General features: G+C 45.5%; 2 protein-coding genes across 7 annotated transcripts in view; one reads left to right on the top strand and one right to left on the bottom strand.

Annotated features, from left to right (window-relative positions):
* LOC109467104 (synapsin-3-like) overlaps positions 1-18,460 on the bottom strand; it is a 61,742-nt gene that overhangs the window by 9,817 nt on the left and 33,465 nt on the right. The window lies entirely within an intron of this gene.
* The window catches only part of LOC109467109 (metalloproteinase inhibitor 2-like), a 14,470-nt gene continuing 2,467 nt past the window's right edge, over positions 6,458-18,460 (top strand). Inside the window, exons 1-3 of the mRNA XM_019765026.1 lie at positions 6,458-6,891; positions 15,690-15,886; positions 16,041-16,167. Coding sequence (XP_019620585.1) covers positions 6,777-6,891; positions 15,690-15,886; positions 16,041-16,167 — 439 coding nt within the window. The 5' untranslated portion in view covers positions 6,458-6,776. The remainder of the gene's footprint in view (positions 6,892-15,689; positions 15,887-16,040; positions 16,168-18,460) is intronic.

Raw genomic sequence — 18,460 nt, 5'->3', positions numbered from 1 at the left:
ACAAACCGGGATTTGGTTCAAATTCGCCTGCTTTTATAGACTGTACACGACTGCAGATTTGATCGTGATAAAGAGCGATTGGAAAGTTACCAACATACCGGTGGGAGTCACGGAAAGTATGGCCCATACAAATGTACGTGTTGGCTTTTGGCACTGGTTTCTGCTGTTGGAAGTCGGCCATTTCTCGGCGCACTCTCTTGGCGGGGGACTCTGTTTTACTACAAATTGAATGAATGAAAAACTGCCCACCGCCACTTCCAAACGATAAAACATAGCCGTGCGCTGGACAGTGTCCAAGGTTTGTTTTACGGCGATATGTTATGGCCATCACGATATGGCTATATGTTATGGGGACCCGCTCTACCCCCTTCAGTTACTACGTAGCCACATATACAAGAATGTTTCGACTTTAGTAGTATACGTAGTGATACGTCAAACACAACATGTTGATTTGTTCATACTTTTGTTGTGTCAATAAAGATTGTATATACATTGATCACAGGGAACCCACTCTACCCCACATCAGTTAGTATGGAAGTGAAAATTATGTCAACTGAGTTGTTTTCCTGGCCTGGCGCACGGCCGTTAGAAGTGACCGCCAGTCGGCATTCCCCAGGACCACGGCCACGGCCAGCCGTCTGATAATGCCGGGAATGTCTAGTTCCATCCCGGCTCCCACAGCGTGCGGCCACGGCTTATCTACTGATTAGTGTCCGTTGATAATGATGTATAAGCAAGACCGTATGGTATCTTAACAAACTTGCAAAGCTCGGCCGGAAATAGCCGACTTCATTACAACCCTTGTCGCTGGCTCTGTCCATTTGAACCTGGCTGTACCCGTGAGGTTCATTTGAAGTCAGCGCCAGAAATGTTAACATTAATGTAGAGAAACCGTTAACTCTAAGCCTCATAAGATTCCGCCAGAAGGTATGAATTAACGAGATATCTGGTTACACTATTTCTCGGCCAAAGTCGAATATTGATTAAGACTGTCTGCACACTGCCCTTGCCACTTGTTGACATCCATTCCAGTAATTCCCTTGCATTCTGACAGACCGAACTTTATTTTCTGTTGGTATACAATTCCGTGTACTTTCGCATCAAGGATATTATATACATGTAGTTATATATTCCATAATGTCCTTGAATACATGTATATGCACTGCGAGAAAATATGTCGACCCCTCAACGCAAAGCGACCGTTATACTGATACATTTCGTTGTATTTAAAAGAATTCATTAAATAGTTAGTACACTAGATAAGAAATACTTCGCGCATACACACACAAACACTACACAAATATATTTAGCTCTGGTTCCACTGTGGCTCCTGGTCACTACTTGCCCAATGGGTATTGCCTTAGGATCTGCCTTGAGATGAGAGAAGCGCGTGTATTATGACGACATCCATCCACCCCGTGGTTCAGTAGCAGGTGGCTACTGCACTCTGTGTACATTTCCCGCGCATTCCTGTCCCGACATAAAAACAAACCCCCGTCCTGCCGTGACAGCGGGTTACGGCAGTGTTTGGTGCTCCATCACTCATCGCTCACACTACACGGCGCACCCAACCGGATAATCTCGGCCTGCGACTGATTCTGTCATGAGGGGTAATCGGCACGAAATGTACGAACTGAGTCCGAAACACATGGGCTACGCTCTTCAACGATAGGATCACTGCGGCCATTCGTCATATGATGAATCTACGTACTTTTTGATGTACGTACTTTAACTACGTTTTGACATGTTTTAGGGCTTTCACGTCAGAAACGGATGGCAAATGGATACTGCCCGGCTAATTTGATACTGTCTTGCAGCCCTCAAGGCATCTGCCTGGAGAGTAAAGCTTACGACAGAACATTGAAAGTATCCATGGGGTCCTAGATGTGCAGTGTAGGAAATTCAGATAATTTGGAACGAAAAGGGTTATCATAAGATGAACGGTTCTACCGTAGCCTCACTGAAAATCTCACAATATCGTTAAGAAAGTCACTTCAGTCGTAAGACGAATGCAGTGATCACGCCTTGAGAGTATTTTTTTTCGTTCCGTTTATAATTGTAATCCGGTTTCTCTAATTTGCCCCTCCAGTCTGCCCCTCAGACTGCCAAACGAACCCGTGACCCCAGGTTAACCACAGTAAAGCCATGATTAACGCATTGTTTAGTCTTAACCGCGGCGATATGTATCCAAGGGCAGGAGTGCTTACGCTTTTTCGCTGGATTGATGCGCTCGAGGAATGCGTGTTGTTATACTGTAAAATATGCAGCTATGATCACATGGCGCAGGATTTGTAACCTAAGATTGATACCCTGATGGCCATGACTATATATATAATGTTCAGTCTTACTTGTCCTTGGCATTATCAAGTACATTTCACATGCTCAGATATTTTCGTACAAACACACGGGACGTATCAGTCGTTTTCTAGACTGCCAATACAGAAAATGTAGATGAATGGATATAGAATCTAGAATGAATCATTCTTTATGATCGAATGTTAGCATCCGTTTTATATTTGGCTGCCATGTTTATTTGCAGGTATGTCCGCCATGTTTGTTGATGTGTCATGGCGGCTGAAGTGCCACCCTGCGGTTTCAGACAGCCCTGTTTGCCCACATGACGATAAGACATGAGTGCCGTCTCCTGTCCCTGACAGGCCGCCTGGCTTCTGTCACACACTCGGCCCACCTCTATCGCTTCATAGACTCGCGAGCGGCGGTCATGGGCATTTTGTCGGGACCCTCGAGTGGCGTGCCGACCATTTTTCCCGTGACTGCTGGCGACCTGTTGACACTTGGAACACCCTGAAGAGACGCTTAAGTCGCTCACTTAAATCCCCTTAAGAGAGTTGAGAGAAACACAGGCGTGTTAATTACCTACAACGACCACTCGTGTTTTGGAAGGACGTTTAAGTGAACATGCACTTTTGAATTGGTCTGTTTTGGGTGTCCTCTAAGAAATGCAGTATTCTGCTGAGTCATGCTATTGCGGTCTAGCGCAAAGAAAGAAAGAAAGAAAAACCAATTTGTACTTTATAAGCTTCAAGATAGAATCGTGATACCTGACATGGTGAATTAATGATCCAGTGCGATATTGAAGAAAATAATCTGTATCTTAATACTATCAATGGCTACTGAGTAGAGAAGTGACTATTCAAGCATATGCGCTTTCCGAGAAGTCGTCTTCAGTGATATTTGGTAATCCTCTAAAACTATCCAGCATTCTCTTTGATTCCCGCTGGGATAAAAAGTTTCTTATTACCTCCATGAAATGTGTCATGGAGGTTATATTTTCAGTTGCGTTTATCTGTCCGTCCGTCCGTCCGTCCGTCCGTCCGTCCGTCTGTCTGTTGGTCAACAAGATAACTCAAGAACGCCTGGATGAATGGGTTTCATACTTGGTGTGTTGGTAGGGTGTGACGAAAACTGGAAATGATGAGATTTTGGTCCCCCTAGTGGCTTCCCTTGGTACTGCAGCACAACTTCCGGTTTTGATATCTCTCGATCTGGACATGCTAGGGTCATGAAATTTTGATGGAAGGTAGCTCTCGTGCTTGGGAAGAAGTCATTTGAGTTTGGGCCCCCTAGCGGCTTGTTCTGGAACTGCAGGGCACTTTCTGGCGAAATGTTTAAAAGCCAATAAGTCCAGACAGGAACAACATATTTTCATTATTTTTGGTGTGTAGGTAGCTGAGAGAGAGATGTACATAATTAAATGTAAATTATGCAAATGAGGACTTTATTTGCATAATTAATGAGGAAATTCTATAATTACAGTGTTTTACATTATACTATGTAACCTATGGCAGGCGGAACTTCAACAGATACTAATTATGCAAATGATGACCTAATTTGCATAATTAATGTAAAAATTCTATGATTTCGTAATGGTGAATGATGAGAATGTCATACTTGGGACATCTGTAAGTTAATCAAAAGTTAACATACACCACGATGCATATATCATGTTAATGCAGAGGTCATTTGAACAATTAAAGAAGAAATTTACATTTACATATCAAGATCATATTTCATGGAGGTATGAGATCTCGGAATTCTAGTTAAAGTGTGCCGTCATGTTGAAAAGGAAGAGGCGGGTCGAAATGTCTGATGCTGCCGAGACGACTTTTAGATCCAGCTGACTGATAACGTAAATGAACGCTTTATCCTGATTGAATCGGATACTTTCATCCTTCAGAATACAGGAAATGCGCATACATCTATATTTGGTTTTCCCGCTGACGTTTTGTCTGATTTCTTTGTGCGTAGAACCCCCGCCTGAGTTACAAGAAAAGGGGAAGGGCCCAGGGCACGGCCACCCCACCCACCGTGACCACCACAAATACCGCCGGTTTCGAGGCCCGTGTGCCCCCGCAGCCGGGGTGAGATTTTTGCAGATGGAAGCGACCGTCAGGTCGAGGGAAAATGTTGTGTCTGGGTACCAGACCAACCCTAGCAAAATCCCACCACTATAAGATAAGGCTATAAGATTTTCCTTCTGAATTCTGAAACGTGATTTAACGCATTTAAGCAAATTTCAGAATATTGGGTGAAATATTTGTCCACAAGCAACATTGTTAAACTTTATTTATCGTTTTTATTTGGTGGATCATTTATCCGAAATCTACAAAAAAAAGAGTAACCTGAAAAAAGGGGAAAAACAAGGAAGAAACACAACATTAATTTTCCTAGGCCTAGGCCTTAGCCTTTGCAGGACACGGCTTTTTGGTACGATGTACACAATATCGGACATCCCGTGTTCTCCATGTAGAACCGTGTTGTCCAGGCGGTGCCCTCTCCACTGACCCGAGGCCGCTTCTGCCGACCTCCCCTGGACTCCCGCGGTCCGGTTTCTCAGGCGATGTCCAGAGAACGCAAGATTGACGTGCAAAACACACGATACATTTGTAACCCGCCATCTGACAGGCAAGTCAGTGTGACTCAACATGTCCAAATTAAGTAAACGCCTTGTTGAGGAAGCGACCACAAGGCCACCGCCCTCCCGCCCATCGCCACGCCCCATGACTTGGCTATCTACAGAATCACCCCAAGGCTATGGCGGCTAGCCTCTATCTACCAGGCTTCGGGAAGTGGCTGGAAGAAGTAGAATTTGTCCAAATAGACGGTTTGCCGAGGGAGTTGGTACGCTAAGGAGTAAATAAAAAAAGCGGCATGAAGTACACTTAGTACTACTCCAGCCGCTACCCGAAGCCTGGTAGAGGCTATCCCGCTGCTACAATAAGTGAAAACCTGCCTAGTCAAACGAGGTGGTAACTACAGGGCATATATTTTCCTCTCACATTATCACTTAATTGAGAAATTCGCACGGTACATTTCGATTAGTTTTAACTGCTCTTTAAACAGTCAGGTCCTTAGCATAGTGAACATTGCGTTACGTTGTAGCTGTAAACAAATTCATGGGCAGACTTGTCTCCGTTTCAAGTTTGCATTGCGCGTTGCAACAGACCTAAAGAATGGGAACATAGCCAGACTTGTATTTACCGTCTGACAGCCCCCCCCCCCTTTATTACGTAAGGGAAGTGGTCTACAATGCTCTTGACGCCCACAGTCGCGGTTTCAAATCTCCTATTCTTGTACCCCCCTGCAAGCAAGCTTGGAAACTTGCCCGAACCGCATACCTCTCTACCCTGGCAAATTTCCAAAGAAAAGATGTCCAGTTTTCCATTTATTTTACATCTGGCCCCGGTGTTTATGTGTAGTTTGTACCTCGGCACCTCTCCGCGCGCTCAGTGCAGATGCGAGTATCAGGTATGATACAGGGTCAGGACGTCACTTTCTATTACTTCGACGGAACTTCTGAGAACCAGCATCTCGGCGGAGGAATATTACAATAGACGGAGTAATCATCAACCAATAGGACTATTAACTGCTATCACACTTCCGCACGGAAGAAATGGTTCCCTCGTTAAAATCGAACATGCCGGAGATAGATGATTAGAGCGTGTTCTTTCATTTCTTTCCCCGGTCTATGAAAGGCAGGGCAAGTTTACACCGAGTTGATAAAAGTAAACTAGATGAGTCTCCTCTCTGCTTCTTTACTTTTCCGAGACAGACGGAAGAAAATGACGAAGGCAATGTGCAAATACGCGTGTCTGCCCGTTTGAAATAAAGCATGACTAAGGCATTCGGTTTCATGGAAAAAAGTTATTATTTTGCCGGTTTTGATAGGCGTGGTACCAAAGTTACCAACGTCACAGGCTCATAACGCACGACGTTTACAAACAGGGACCGTCCGTTAGGAATATATACAGTACATAGTATTATACCGCCAAAACATCACAGGGTCGGGCAATATTAGATTATCATATGGATTACTATCAAGCAAAAGGCAGAATACACGTTAAACCTGAATTTGGTTTATATCTATTTTACTTTTAACGATTTAACACCTGTAGATTCCATGTAAAATGGGTCGTCCCGGCTCGAGGGTGGGGCATTGGACGATTCCACTCGTGAGAAGAGGCGGCGCTAAGTACACACCGGTTACGAAAGTGGAAGAGCCTGGCGCGAAGCCACACCACCGCCGTGCGGAAATCGGCCAGACCATGTGGGTTTCATCAACAAATTTTCCGAACATGACTAGCGCGGAGAGGTTCCTGCGCCAAGGAGTTTAAGAAGCGGCAAGTGAGCGTGCGTGCGGGGGAGGCAGTCATTCAGAGTCCGGGCTCACTCGCTGTGCTTAGCTGCGTGAGTGTGTGTCAAGTGTTCTGCAGACTAACGTTACGTGTGGGTTGTACGGACATAGACCAGTACCCATGGCGCGTGTTTGGGCGGTTCTGTTTCTGACGTTGGCGGCGGCGGTCCACGGCGGCCTGGCATGTACGTGTATGCCGGCGCATCCACAGACCATCTACTGTAATGCAGGAGTCGGTAAGTGCACCATAGATCTACATTGTCATAACTATTTTAAGTACAGTATCAGCGGCGGAGTCGGTGGTTTTGTTTATGCACTCTACTACACGTTCTGCAGATACAATATATAGACTTCTAATTCTTCAAACTTGAAACCCCGAGAAAGTACAAGACCGAAACGTCTGCAATGTTCCTAGAGCGCTAGCTGAACCCCCGAACGGCCAGTGCTAGTGGAGAGGTATCTGGATCGTACATGAGAATGACATAGCTCGGCCTATAGGCCCTGCCCCGCTCCGCATGCCAATAGTTGAGATGCCATCACATATGGGGGACAAGCAGGCTACAGGGTCTACAGGACACTTCACATACACAACACCACCGGAGGTCCACCGAGTGTTTACAGTAGAACATATCAACAACATGGACCCGAGACTCAACTCTCTCAACGACCTACCCTTATTCGTCGTTTTCGAGATACGACGGAATTCGAAAAACTCCAATTGAAAATTTATACGCTCTGGTTCACTTGCTGTTTGAGGAGGCTACGCCTACCAATGTTTCCGAGTCCAGAAAATATACTGTTGGTGTTTGCCAGGCCTGGGATTAGTTCAAGTAAACATTACATGTGTATATGATTTGTAGATGCGCCGATGATGTGTATATGAAACTGACTGATATTTTATCGGTTGCTTGGTAACGCTGTGTAGGCGTCCTATACGGAATAGGTATATTGTACATGTGGCGTGGCGGGGTTATACTCTCTCCCGGTCTCAGTTTAAGTTGTGGCTAACTCTAAGATTATCCAAATAACGAAGCGAGTATACACCGCGGCATGAAACACTGCAGGGTCTATAGTTAGACCCCGTCGTGGTTCTGAGTCTCTTAAGTTCCCAACTGTTAAAAATAACCCCACCGTTTATCGGGTTATTCCACACATGTGGAGAGAGACTGAGAGTCTGTAGCCGCAGACAGGGACCAACATTTTCGCGCGGGTTCGCCACATAGCTTTCAGCCACCGGCCACGACTTGTATCCGCAGCGGAACGGCTGTAAGCCTTTCGGAGTTCGCGGCGTCTACAGACTCTGAGAGCCTGGACTTCCCTTTCCCATAGTGTAGGAACGAGCGGCACCGTGTGTAGTGAGAGACAGTTGTTCTGAACAGGAAGGATCAGTGGCCTGTATCTTCCTCTGGCCTTGAACGACATCCATACCCAGTAAATCACTCACGTCACACAGTTGGTTCTAATATTCCAATTAAAAAGAATTGTGACGTGTCATGTACAAGTTCAGCCCCACCCAAAAAGGAGACTTCGACATCTTTGCGATTTTATAGTAGCCTACACAGCAGGTCTTTTACCTTGGTCTTTTTTCCGTGTGCTGTTGTCTAATTGCATTGTATATATCAGAAACAGGGTGTAATCAGAGCCCTGCCAAGAAGCCTGGTATGAAGGCTACTTTTATAGTCTGTCAACACCAATGTCGATGTCGATGAAGCCCGAATGCAACAAAGTCCAGGGCGGCAATCCCCCAAAAATATCCCGGATGTAGAAATCTCTATTATATTGATATTTCCTGCCATTTTTTCTACACATTTTACGTCATCATTGTCATTTATTTTTGGTACCCCCAATAAATAGCTAGAACAAGCCACGATACGAAACAAGCAGCAACCGTTTTCCGTCGTCAGCGACATCGCAGTTTCGCCTGACAGATATCAGTGTGCTATGAGAAAGGGTTGAATCAACTTACTACTATGCTCTAAGTAAACGACCAGAAAATTGACTTTGAAAATGCAGTTTTACTGTCCTGTGTGTGCCTTTAAGCCACATGGCGGGGCAGTCCCGGAACCGACGGACGCCATGCAGGACCTCCGGGCCACGGTTCTCATGTGAAATGTTGGGTTAGTACGCTTCTGTTAAAACACGTCGCAGAGGTTGTTGCCGGCCGCCATCTCTGTCCAAACAAACTTGACCGGAGGAACAGATTTTCCCTTCGTGGACGTGACTGAAGCGGATTCTTTCGGGGAAATAAGCCGCGTCGCAGGCATAGACTATACGCATTTCCTACTACATCTTTACTCAATCAATACTGTATTTAGCAATCGTCATGGATGACTTTGGGCAACTGCTTTGCCGTCTTTGTCTCAAATTTCTAACCACATTTCCTCCACCCCTTGGCTCGCTATCGTTTCTACGTGGCCAGGAATCGACCCGCTATGTCCGCTGCCAAGCCCTAGCTCGATTCCAGACGATCGCGGGCGAAGCGCCACGGTCGCAGGCCGGAGCATCTCTCTCGCACCGAGCCGTGTTGACAGCCATAACATCCCAACCCCTGGCTGGCACCGCGACAACTGCCCCAGTCTTAATGCTCTTGTTTTCAGGACCTTGACACGGCGCTACTGGGACGCGGGGAGTTAATCTACCGTTCGACGTGGGCAGGTTTTCTCACAAAGAACGTCTCTGAGAGACAGCGGGGCTTTCTCCGGTCACGTTAACAGGATTTCGCGGTGTTCCAGTCCACCTAGATTCTGCCTTTTGTCCCAAAGAGAGAAACGTTGACACATTTGGCAGGACACCCGAAACATGCTTGTTGTTGTGAAAATTGGAAATAGGTCAGTGCCCGGGCAGACTGTCAAATATATCCCTCAAATCTGGGTCTGGTTCAACCCTGGCAAGCCATGCCAAACTGTCTACCACTCAGGGGAAGTGATGGGGATGCGGCCTGAGAAAAGTCAATCCAATCATCCTATCATCCAGTCATTTAAGGAGTATGGAGATCAGAGATGAAACGCTGCTCGGGCGTCCATTAAACCCAAGTAGAGTGGTTTACATATCGTTTGATACATGGTGTACCCTTAGTTTTAAGGGTCAACTACCGTATGGTCCATTTTAGTTTGGTTGTTCTTCCATAAAAAGGATATGCGGAGCAATTCGGCCAAAAGTAGTAAAAAGATGACGAGTCTTTCAAACTAGTTGCGACACTGGCGGATGTAAAATTGTCCATACAGCACTACCAATGCCTTCACCAAAGTGTCAGCAAAGAAACAGATGAGTCAGAGTAGGTTACAAAACAAGTAGATTTACAGTTCCAAGTATAGGAGGCTTTATCTGTATGTATTCTCTACAAACTGGCTTTGATCGAGTTAACTAAACTGGCGCCGCGATTGGCGTGAGCATGACCCCCTGCGACGGGGATCACACGTACATACACACTGAGAACACAAGAGTCGTGTTTTGGAAACACAAACGTTAGCGCGTATCCTGTAGGCGTCGACAACACGACCCGAGAAAGCCTTGTTGTCGAAACACTGATGAAGGATTAGAACGTAAGGGAGCATGTCTCCTTCCAGAGCTCCGGGGTTTGGGGTTCGAATCCCGGGTTTGGAAACAAGCTTTGATGGTGGAAGGCATTACAAGCCGTCGAATAGTTACGGGTTACCTATATTTCGGGACTGTATACAGGAAGCGTGTGAAAAAATGTCGATGCCTTTTTCCTTTTCATGATTTTTCCTTTCAACATTTTCACAATTTTCCTTTCAACTTATATTTTAATCAACTGTGCAAAACTTTTTTTTTACTTTTGTGCATTTTCATCTTATCTTTCTTCTCGTTGGTTAAGAAAGCACCTTTTAAAAGACTAAGACACGACTCGGCATGCTTTTTCTATAAACCTTTGACAAGCCAAGGATAACAGTGCCTGCCAACCCTCGGACCAGCAGTGGTATGTTAAGCCTTGTGTGACGGAGCAAGAGACTTCAATTCTGTGGGCATTACCTTGGCAATTATGTTGGATGTAGGTCCCCTATGGTGAGTGGAGGACACAGTACCATGCACAAGACATGAGCTGATAGCTAACACAATCAGGCCCTTGTGTCTGTAATCAATGTAACAACCTGCCATCCAGATTGCTGAGCAGTCGGCCGTCCCTGCAATACTTAATACACATTCTGGAATTCTGTAATCTTTGTCATTTGTCGAGTTAAGAAGCATATATCAAGCCGATTGGAGCTAGCAGGGTTTATTGTTGCAGGCATAACAGGAACGAGCTAACGAGCTTATCCTAGCATTACCCAATGAATTTTACTCAGATTTACAAATGCATCATCAATGATTCCACAAAACGACAACGCCCTAGGTTTTTATCTCCAGATTTGGACAACAGATTAAATTTCGCGGAAATTATAATGCGCTGTTTATTATTATAATTATAATGTGAGGTTTTTTTGAAATGTAACGTTGGCAGTTTCAGCCATCTCGTGTGACCCTCACGGTCTCCACTGCCAGAGTCTCTTTCTGAGAAATGGCGGGAAACATCCTCAGGTGACCTGACGGGACACCGCGTGACGTCAGCAAACTTCGCGTATCATTCCTACCATTACAGTGACGTCACGCCATCTGTGATATCACAGACGTTGATTCAGTGATTCAGACCTGCGTGCCGTTTGGACACTGACCCCAGGACGATGATTCTGAGGTCTTGTCCAAACAAGAGGACGCCGAGAAACAACACGGTGTTTGTTGAGATTTTCGACGACTGCCCACTACTCTCCCAGCGTGGGGATTTTCCATTCTAAACTTAGACTTTTACTAAGACGGTCTCAAAACATCCTGGGGCAAACAAACGTTATGACTCATTTCTTATCACGTCTTACCAAGACTGCTTCTATTTTTGGGTGGATCTTGACGACATGACCAATTTTGTCTCGCAGACCTCTCGGTTTTCCTTTCTTTCCAACGATGTTGTTTTGTATCGCCAGTGATGCGTCAGGGAATAAATCTAAAAGTTTCTTTTGTTTAAATAAAAAGTAAAATTGTCAATGAAACTTCGAAAACAATACAGAGCAGCCAAGTCGATATTCATACAGCTTCATCAATCATGTCATTAGATAGACAGTTTAGCATTTGAAACCACAACATATTGAAAACGATTGTCCGTCTAGTCAATATTGCAACTTTTCGGGGCATCTTCCTCATTTCACGTTCAGTACGCCCATAGATAGTATACTGGGAGTACAAGGTCGAAGGCCAATGACCCAAAATGGCTACCTCTTCTAGATTGTCATAACAAATAAACGTTAACAATAATAATCTAACATCATAAACGTTTAATGCATTAATGTTTACATTCTTTGAATAGCCACCGGTTGTGGACCACCTATATTTAGCTCTTTTGGGCATACAGTTACAATAAAAGTTATTTATTTCAGCATAGTCTGCCCGTAACCTCCTTGATCGATGTAATCGAGATCTCCAAGCAGATTGGACGCCTCGGTGGCTAATGACCACTCCTTTGGCCAATGGTTGCAGCCTTGCCACATTCGTATCTGCTTGGACATTAAGTAATACGGAACTCTGCAGTACTGTAAGAGAAAGGATCTGAATGTGGGTCTGTGTCCAGGCAACGCGGGAAAACACGTTGACGCGGTTGTACGAGGCGCCCGGGCCCGACATGTGCGCCCTGCGTGACTGTGAATATATACAACCGTCAACAGCAGGACGGGACTGGCACGCAACGGACAGGATAAACGCCTGTCAAGCAGAAACATCCTGATGGAAACATACGGGGAGACATCTGCGGAATGTGGCACCTGGGTGACCAACAGCCTACCAGACTTTTATTGCCTAGGAAATACGTCGAGAATGCCAGATTTACCATTAGATCAACCTCTACCGGGTTTCAGAGGCCACTGAGTTAGTTAGTTAGTCCACTAAAGAAGCACAGTTTGCCTTCAGACTAAACTGCACTCCTTTAGCGGCCAACTTACCTGGTATGTTATATGCCTATTTGGACAACTTCACCCTCTCCAGCCGTCCCTGAAGCCTGGTAGAGGCTACCGTCCTTGATCTGAAACGGCCAATTAGCGGACTGCGTACGAGACAAGTTGGGTTAAGTGTAGGGTTAAGGTTGTTAGTGGGGAGGGGGCGCTCAGTTGGGGTACTTTTCTAATGAAAACCGCAAGGAATAAAGTGGAATTACAACTGAAACTGCAACAAATGAAGGTTACATTTGCAGTCAACAGAGGGGAGCGGGGGTTAATGGGGCACACTCGGTTGGGGGTATTTAATGAAAACCGCGAGGATGCCATCGGAATTCCAATACTACTACTCAAATGAACTCTGTCAAACTGGAATTCGCAGAAAATACGAGCTTCGTGATGAGACAGCCGAAACTGAAGTTCTCGGGAGCCTTCTGGCTAACTGGTCAGATCAGGCAATTTTGGTTAGAAAATGAGGTACATTCCCACGACTCCAAACTTCCTCCGGCCCAGGACAACCATTTTTCTGAGTACCTCATTGGCCATGCGCTATGCACCTCGAAAAAAGTGCAAACCCTTCCTGAACTTTCCGTCCCTCATGTCGCAAGTATGCGTAACGATGTAGTAACTGTTTCTCAGTTGTTCCGTTAGGGTGCCCAGTGTCGTCTCCCCTTTCTCTGTATATTGTTGTATATCGCAGAGTCAACAGTGCCGTAGACCCAATGGTATCCCACAGGAAACTCGACCAAAATGTATCCACCGAGTGCTGCCAACTGCCAATTACACTCACATTTACGTTCGAGCTCGGATGTCGACGACAATTATTTTTGGCGATTACCTAAATCCGTCCGTCCTGACCCGGAGGTCATTGCATATGTGTGTGATGGATGGCATGTGGAGGCCATATCTTGCCCTCCGTTTTAAACAGGCGGTGCTGGTGTGATACCCGCTGTCGAGTTGTGCAGACAGTGATTGGCGCTGACATCTGACCGATCCTGTCCTCGTGTAGGGTCTATTCAGGACACCAGTCTCCAAGTAGATACGAGGTTTCTGTGCGTCATTTTGGCATGTTTTTTTCCACTCATGTTTAGGAAGTTTGAACTGTAATTTCATAACAAGAATTTTCCAAATTTTAAAAAGTACAGCTCCAGTCTTTGTCTATGGATGAGCAATCCACTGCCTCTGCGACGTCACGTTATGCAGATGACAATCGTGACTAGCAGTGACTCATAGGTGGCAGAAAGTCTGTGGCGCCCCCGTCTTTGTTGAAGGAAGGTTGCAATGCCTCTATATTACATCGTGCATAATGTCTGGTCCCGTGTCCAAGATCCTCTCATCTTGTATGTCCTATAACTACTATTTTGAATTACCGTGGAGTGACGCTACTGGCCAATTATTCTTCCTTTTTTTGCCCAATTCTACGATCCGCACCTGCGTAGGAAGGCCTGATGGAGGCTACTATTGCGACTCCAAATCGCTTTTGACAACTACAGGTTTCAAGACGGGAATGGTACATCCAACTGTTGGCGTGCGAAATGTAATTGTAGCCTCATGTCGCATATCTAGTGACAAACAGGTGTCAGCCTCGGTCCGACCACCTACGTCGCCTTCGTCTGTCAGTCATATCGTGACACGCGATACGCCAAGGTCGTTATCTGCCATGACAACATAATCTCGTCACGTGACAACATAGTTTCGTCATGTGATCGTCACGTGATAACACGCTCTTGTCACGTGATCTATCCAACACAACTTTTTAAGATCTCTGTCGTGACTTTTTTTCACTCAACAGAGAATTCCTGTATTAAACAGGGTTCAGGGACAAGAACATTTTAATTTTCCGTTTCAGTATTATTCTCTGTAGTCCTGGCTATAGACTAAGATTTATCCGGACATCCATCGTCAGTCCTCACAAGCTCGTAGATTCCCTGCACGTATTTCTCTGGGAACAAAACATCTTGTCTGAGCTTGACCTTTTTGATGGTGTGCGAATAACAGCGGCGTCGGGCCTTCCGGTTTTGGTCATCGCGGAGCGGGACCCCGCCAGACGAAGCCGTAAAGTTTGACGTGGAACCCTGACAACACGGGTTACATACGATCGTGGCAAAACTCCCAGGTTCAGACGACGATTTCCTGTGGCCTCTACCAGGCCTCGGAGGCGACTGGAAAGAGTAGAAATTGACCAAATAGACAGATACATATGCCAGGGGAGTTGGTCCGCTAAAGGAGTGTACACTCGGGTGCGGCAAATGTACCGTGGTATGTTATCTGTCTATTTGGTCAATTTCTACTTTTTTCAGCCACTTCGAAGCTTCCGAAGCCTGGTAGAGGCTAAATTTCCTGGTCCCATTCGTATAGTGTGATTTCCCACTTCGCTGTGTGGCGACTATATTCGCACGTCAGGGCTTACAAGACGGATTTCCGCCATGTGGTTCCCAGACAGGGCCCTCTCGTGGCTTTGACCGGCCATCTTGGCTTTGAACCAGAGAAGTTCACGCCAGGAATGTCATTAATAGACAGGAGGCGAGTGATGGGCGGAGGTCAATTGTTCAACTGTGTACTTGAAAGGTCAAGTTGTCGACCACATGAAGAAACAAGGTCCGACTAAACGACAGGAGTAGATTGAGGAAGACAGCGCTGCAGTTTAATTAGACCGGGCGGGAGTAAACTATAGTCTAAACGTGTGGGAAGACGCCGCACCTGTCGAAACGAGACACCCGTGTTTTCGGATGTTTTTAGACGGTGTTTTAATTTTAAACAATGCGCTGCTGCCAACGTAAACAACTGCGTTGTAGAGTGTATATAAGCTACTGGGATCTCTGCGGACAGGGGGAACAGCTTGGCCTGGTATCAATACGGGGTCTAGTCACATAAAGACCTTGTCATATCTCTTTATGTTGATTACCCTTACCTTAATTCGATTTAAGTTGAAAAACTGTTATTGTTGTCAGCTTGCTGAAGGTGATAGTTGAATCTAATGAGGTTATGGTGCTTCCCATATCCTCCTTGCTGAATTGAATGCACCGTCACAAAGTGTAGTAAGAATTACGCTTTTGTTGCAGCTGTTCGTGGTAAGATCGTGAAGGTTGAGGAGATCGGCTATGTTCGTCCGACGCCGAACGTCACGACGGGAGAGAAGGAAGAAGAAGAAGAAGAGTACCTGGACCCTTCCATGAACGAAATCCCTCTGGAGATGAGGGCTATGGCGGAGGAAGCCTACGTCATCGAGTGGGTCCGTTACACCTTGCGAGTCACAAAGGTAGGTACTATGTTAAGAGGACACAAGGAGATCTATTAGAGCTCCTTGGGGTAGAAGAATACATGTTTGCGATAGGGATTATGGGAAACTGACTATCCCAGAATGCATGCAACTTCCGGTACCCTGATCTCACAATAACCTGCTTCCGTTACAGGTGTTCAAGGGTAAGGAGAAACTGGAGTTCATCAACAAGAAGAACAACCTGGTGTACATCTACACCATGCCAGATGGCGCAGCGTGCGGCATCAAACTCAACCCCAAGCAACACTACCTCCTGACAGGTACGTCCCACTGACCAATGAAACAACATCTTACATCAGTCTTTAATATCATGCATGACGCTGAATGTGTTTTTCATCCTGATAGGTCAATACTAGTACTTCATCCATATAAGGGGGGTTGGTGTATTTAACCTAGTGCCACTTGCTGCACTATACTTGAGATCGAATTACAGTTATGTTCCTTCTGAAAGGTTTGTATCTCCGAGCTCCGTCCTCCTATGGCATCGCAGAGTAGAACAGCTGATCGTCACAAGTGTGTGGGAAATACCGAGGAACCCCGCCATGTTGGCACTGCAGTATGACCTCTAACATTAACGGCCAGAAAACAGCTCCGCCCAACCTCTATATACGCACAGCAGACACACTCATTAGACAAAGCAACGGAATGTGAACTATGTAACTGGTAAAGACGGGTCTCTCGTGAACTAGCCTATTAAGTGTTCTCTAATATTTACCAAATACTTTAAGACTTGGTCCTCGTTGTGTCACATTAATTCCATTAAGGTATTCAGCAAGCGTCCTTGTGCCAACTCCAAGCATCCCATAAAAAGGTCCTGGCTGTGCTTGTTATTGAAAATGACCGAAGGTGACCCCAAACGGAACACGCGTTGGGTCCGAATATTACCCGGTACCAGATCAAACATGATCGGGTTCTAAAAAGGTTCTAAAAAGGTGGGGACTTTGGTTCGACGGGTTGTCCTTTGCCATGATATCTGCCAAGACGTTACACATAGACGTACTGGCTGTTTGAAGGAGAAATTAGGTCAAACTTTAGTCAACACAATCACAACTATTGATTTTAGGCCACGCAAGGAAGGAATTATAATCTTGGATCTGGAAATGAATCAATTTTCTCATCAATACTGCATCTTAACGGGGAAGTAAGGGTTGTTAATTCGGACGTTTTAAATCTCCTGAATGTGGATACCGTGGCTATTTAGATGTCATTATTGGCATTGGGCCAATGCATTTACGTACATGTATGTATATAGTCCCATGTTTAAGACAGACTGTGCCGAGTTCGTAATTTACTTTGCAGAATGTACGTTTAAATATGGCAACATTACGTTAACGATTTGTTTTCGTCGGCTCGTCAACAGAAGAGAATAAATGGGCAGTGTGCACGCACTTCTGATGTATTTGCCAAGTCGTTAGAGGAAACAACAGCCTCGTCTTTTACTGTTAGATTCAGGAACAGCTGGCAGCTAGACGGCTCGCTGACCTGATGTGAAAATCGTAATGGCGCGCGTTTGACTTGAGTCACGTGGCCGCCGCCATCTTGAATATACCAGTGCGGTTCAGCTGCACGGAATTTCAATCTTGAATCTATACACCAGAACGTTGCATATATATGTTTCCTTTCTGCTTTGCCTTTCAGTTTCTGTGTTTTTGTTTAGCCAGGAGTGTCCAACTCTAACTGTTCAGCAAATTCACAATCCCCAGTACCGTTTTCGTGTCGATTTCGTTTTCGAGGACTTCCGTGTATTGATTCTCACACTTATAGGATGGCGTTCTGTTCATTAAGCTTCGTCGTGTGCTGCTTATGCCATTCATAGAAGGCAATGACTGAAACAGGTCGAACAAACAGGCCTAGTAAGGGAAGCATTGAGAACAACAAGTTTAATGGACAGCCGGAAAAAGGGTGTCTAGATGCTGCCAGCCACATGTACCCATAGCGGACTGTGTCCTTTCTTCTGATCGGCCTCAAAGCATGTTGGTCATCTCAACTGGTCAACTCCGTTGTCCCTTTTCAAGAGGCTAGTGGCAGCTGTCTTTGCTGACCCGGATTTTAGAGACTGGGATGTTTTACACATGTTCTTGTGTCACACAATAAGGACTGTTCATGCCCTCTCTGGAATGTATCAAGTTATGGGTCACCGTTTCAGAATCGACCCCAACTTTATGTATCGTTATAAATCCCTCAACGAACGGGAGTCCCTGTCAAAAGTCGAAAAAGAAGTCACTTAGGACGATCCATTGGGGGAGGGGGAGTGCAGACGAAAACATTAGCCTCAATGCATGGAATGATATATTGTTTATTTTCAATTTTCCAGACCACCAGAGTCTGACCAGACTAATCAAAAGATAACAGTAAAATCCCGTTGAGCCAGGCTGACAAACCTCAGTGTTTGTGTTTGTTTTTACTGATAAAGTCGCTGTATGTCAGTCTGTCCCACAAGCGCCTATCACGGTGACATTCATCGTATCGGGAAGTAACCTCGGTGGACATGGGGAAAATACAAATGGAGCAACTACACAACGTTAACCTTAAGATACTGGAAGTTTTTTTTTG

This window comes from Branchiostoma belcheri, unplaced genomic scaffold (assembly GCF_001625305.1).
Source record: "Branchiostoma belcheri isolate BF01 breed outbred unplaced genomic scaffold, Haploidv18h27 scaffold175, whole genome shotgun sequence".
Classification (NCBI taxonomy): Eukaryota; Metazoa; Chordata; class Leptocardii; order Amphioxiformes; family Branchiostomatidae; genus Branchiostoma; species Branchiostoma belcheri.
The sequence above is the reverse complement of the archived record's forward strand: the minus strand, read 5'-3'. Positions and strand labels throughout refer to the sequence as shown.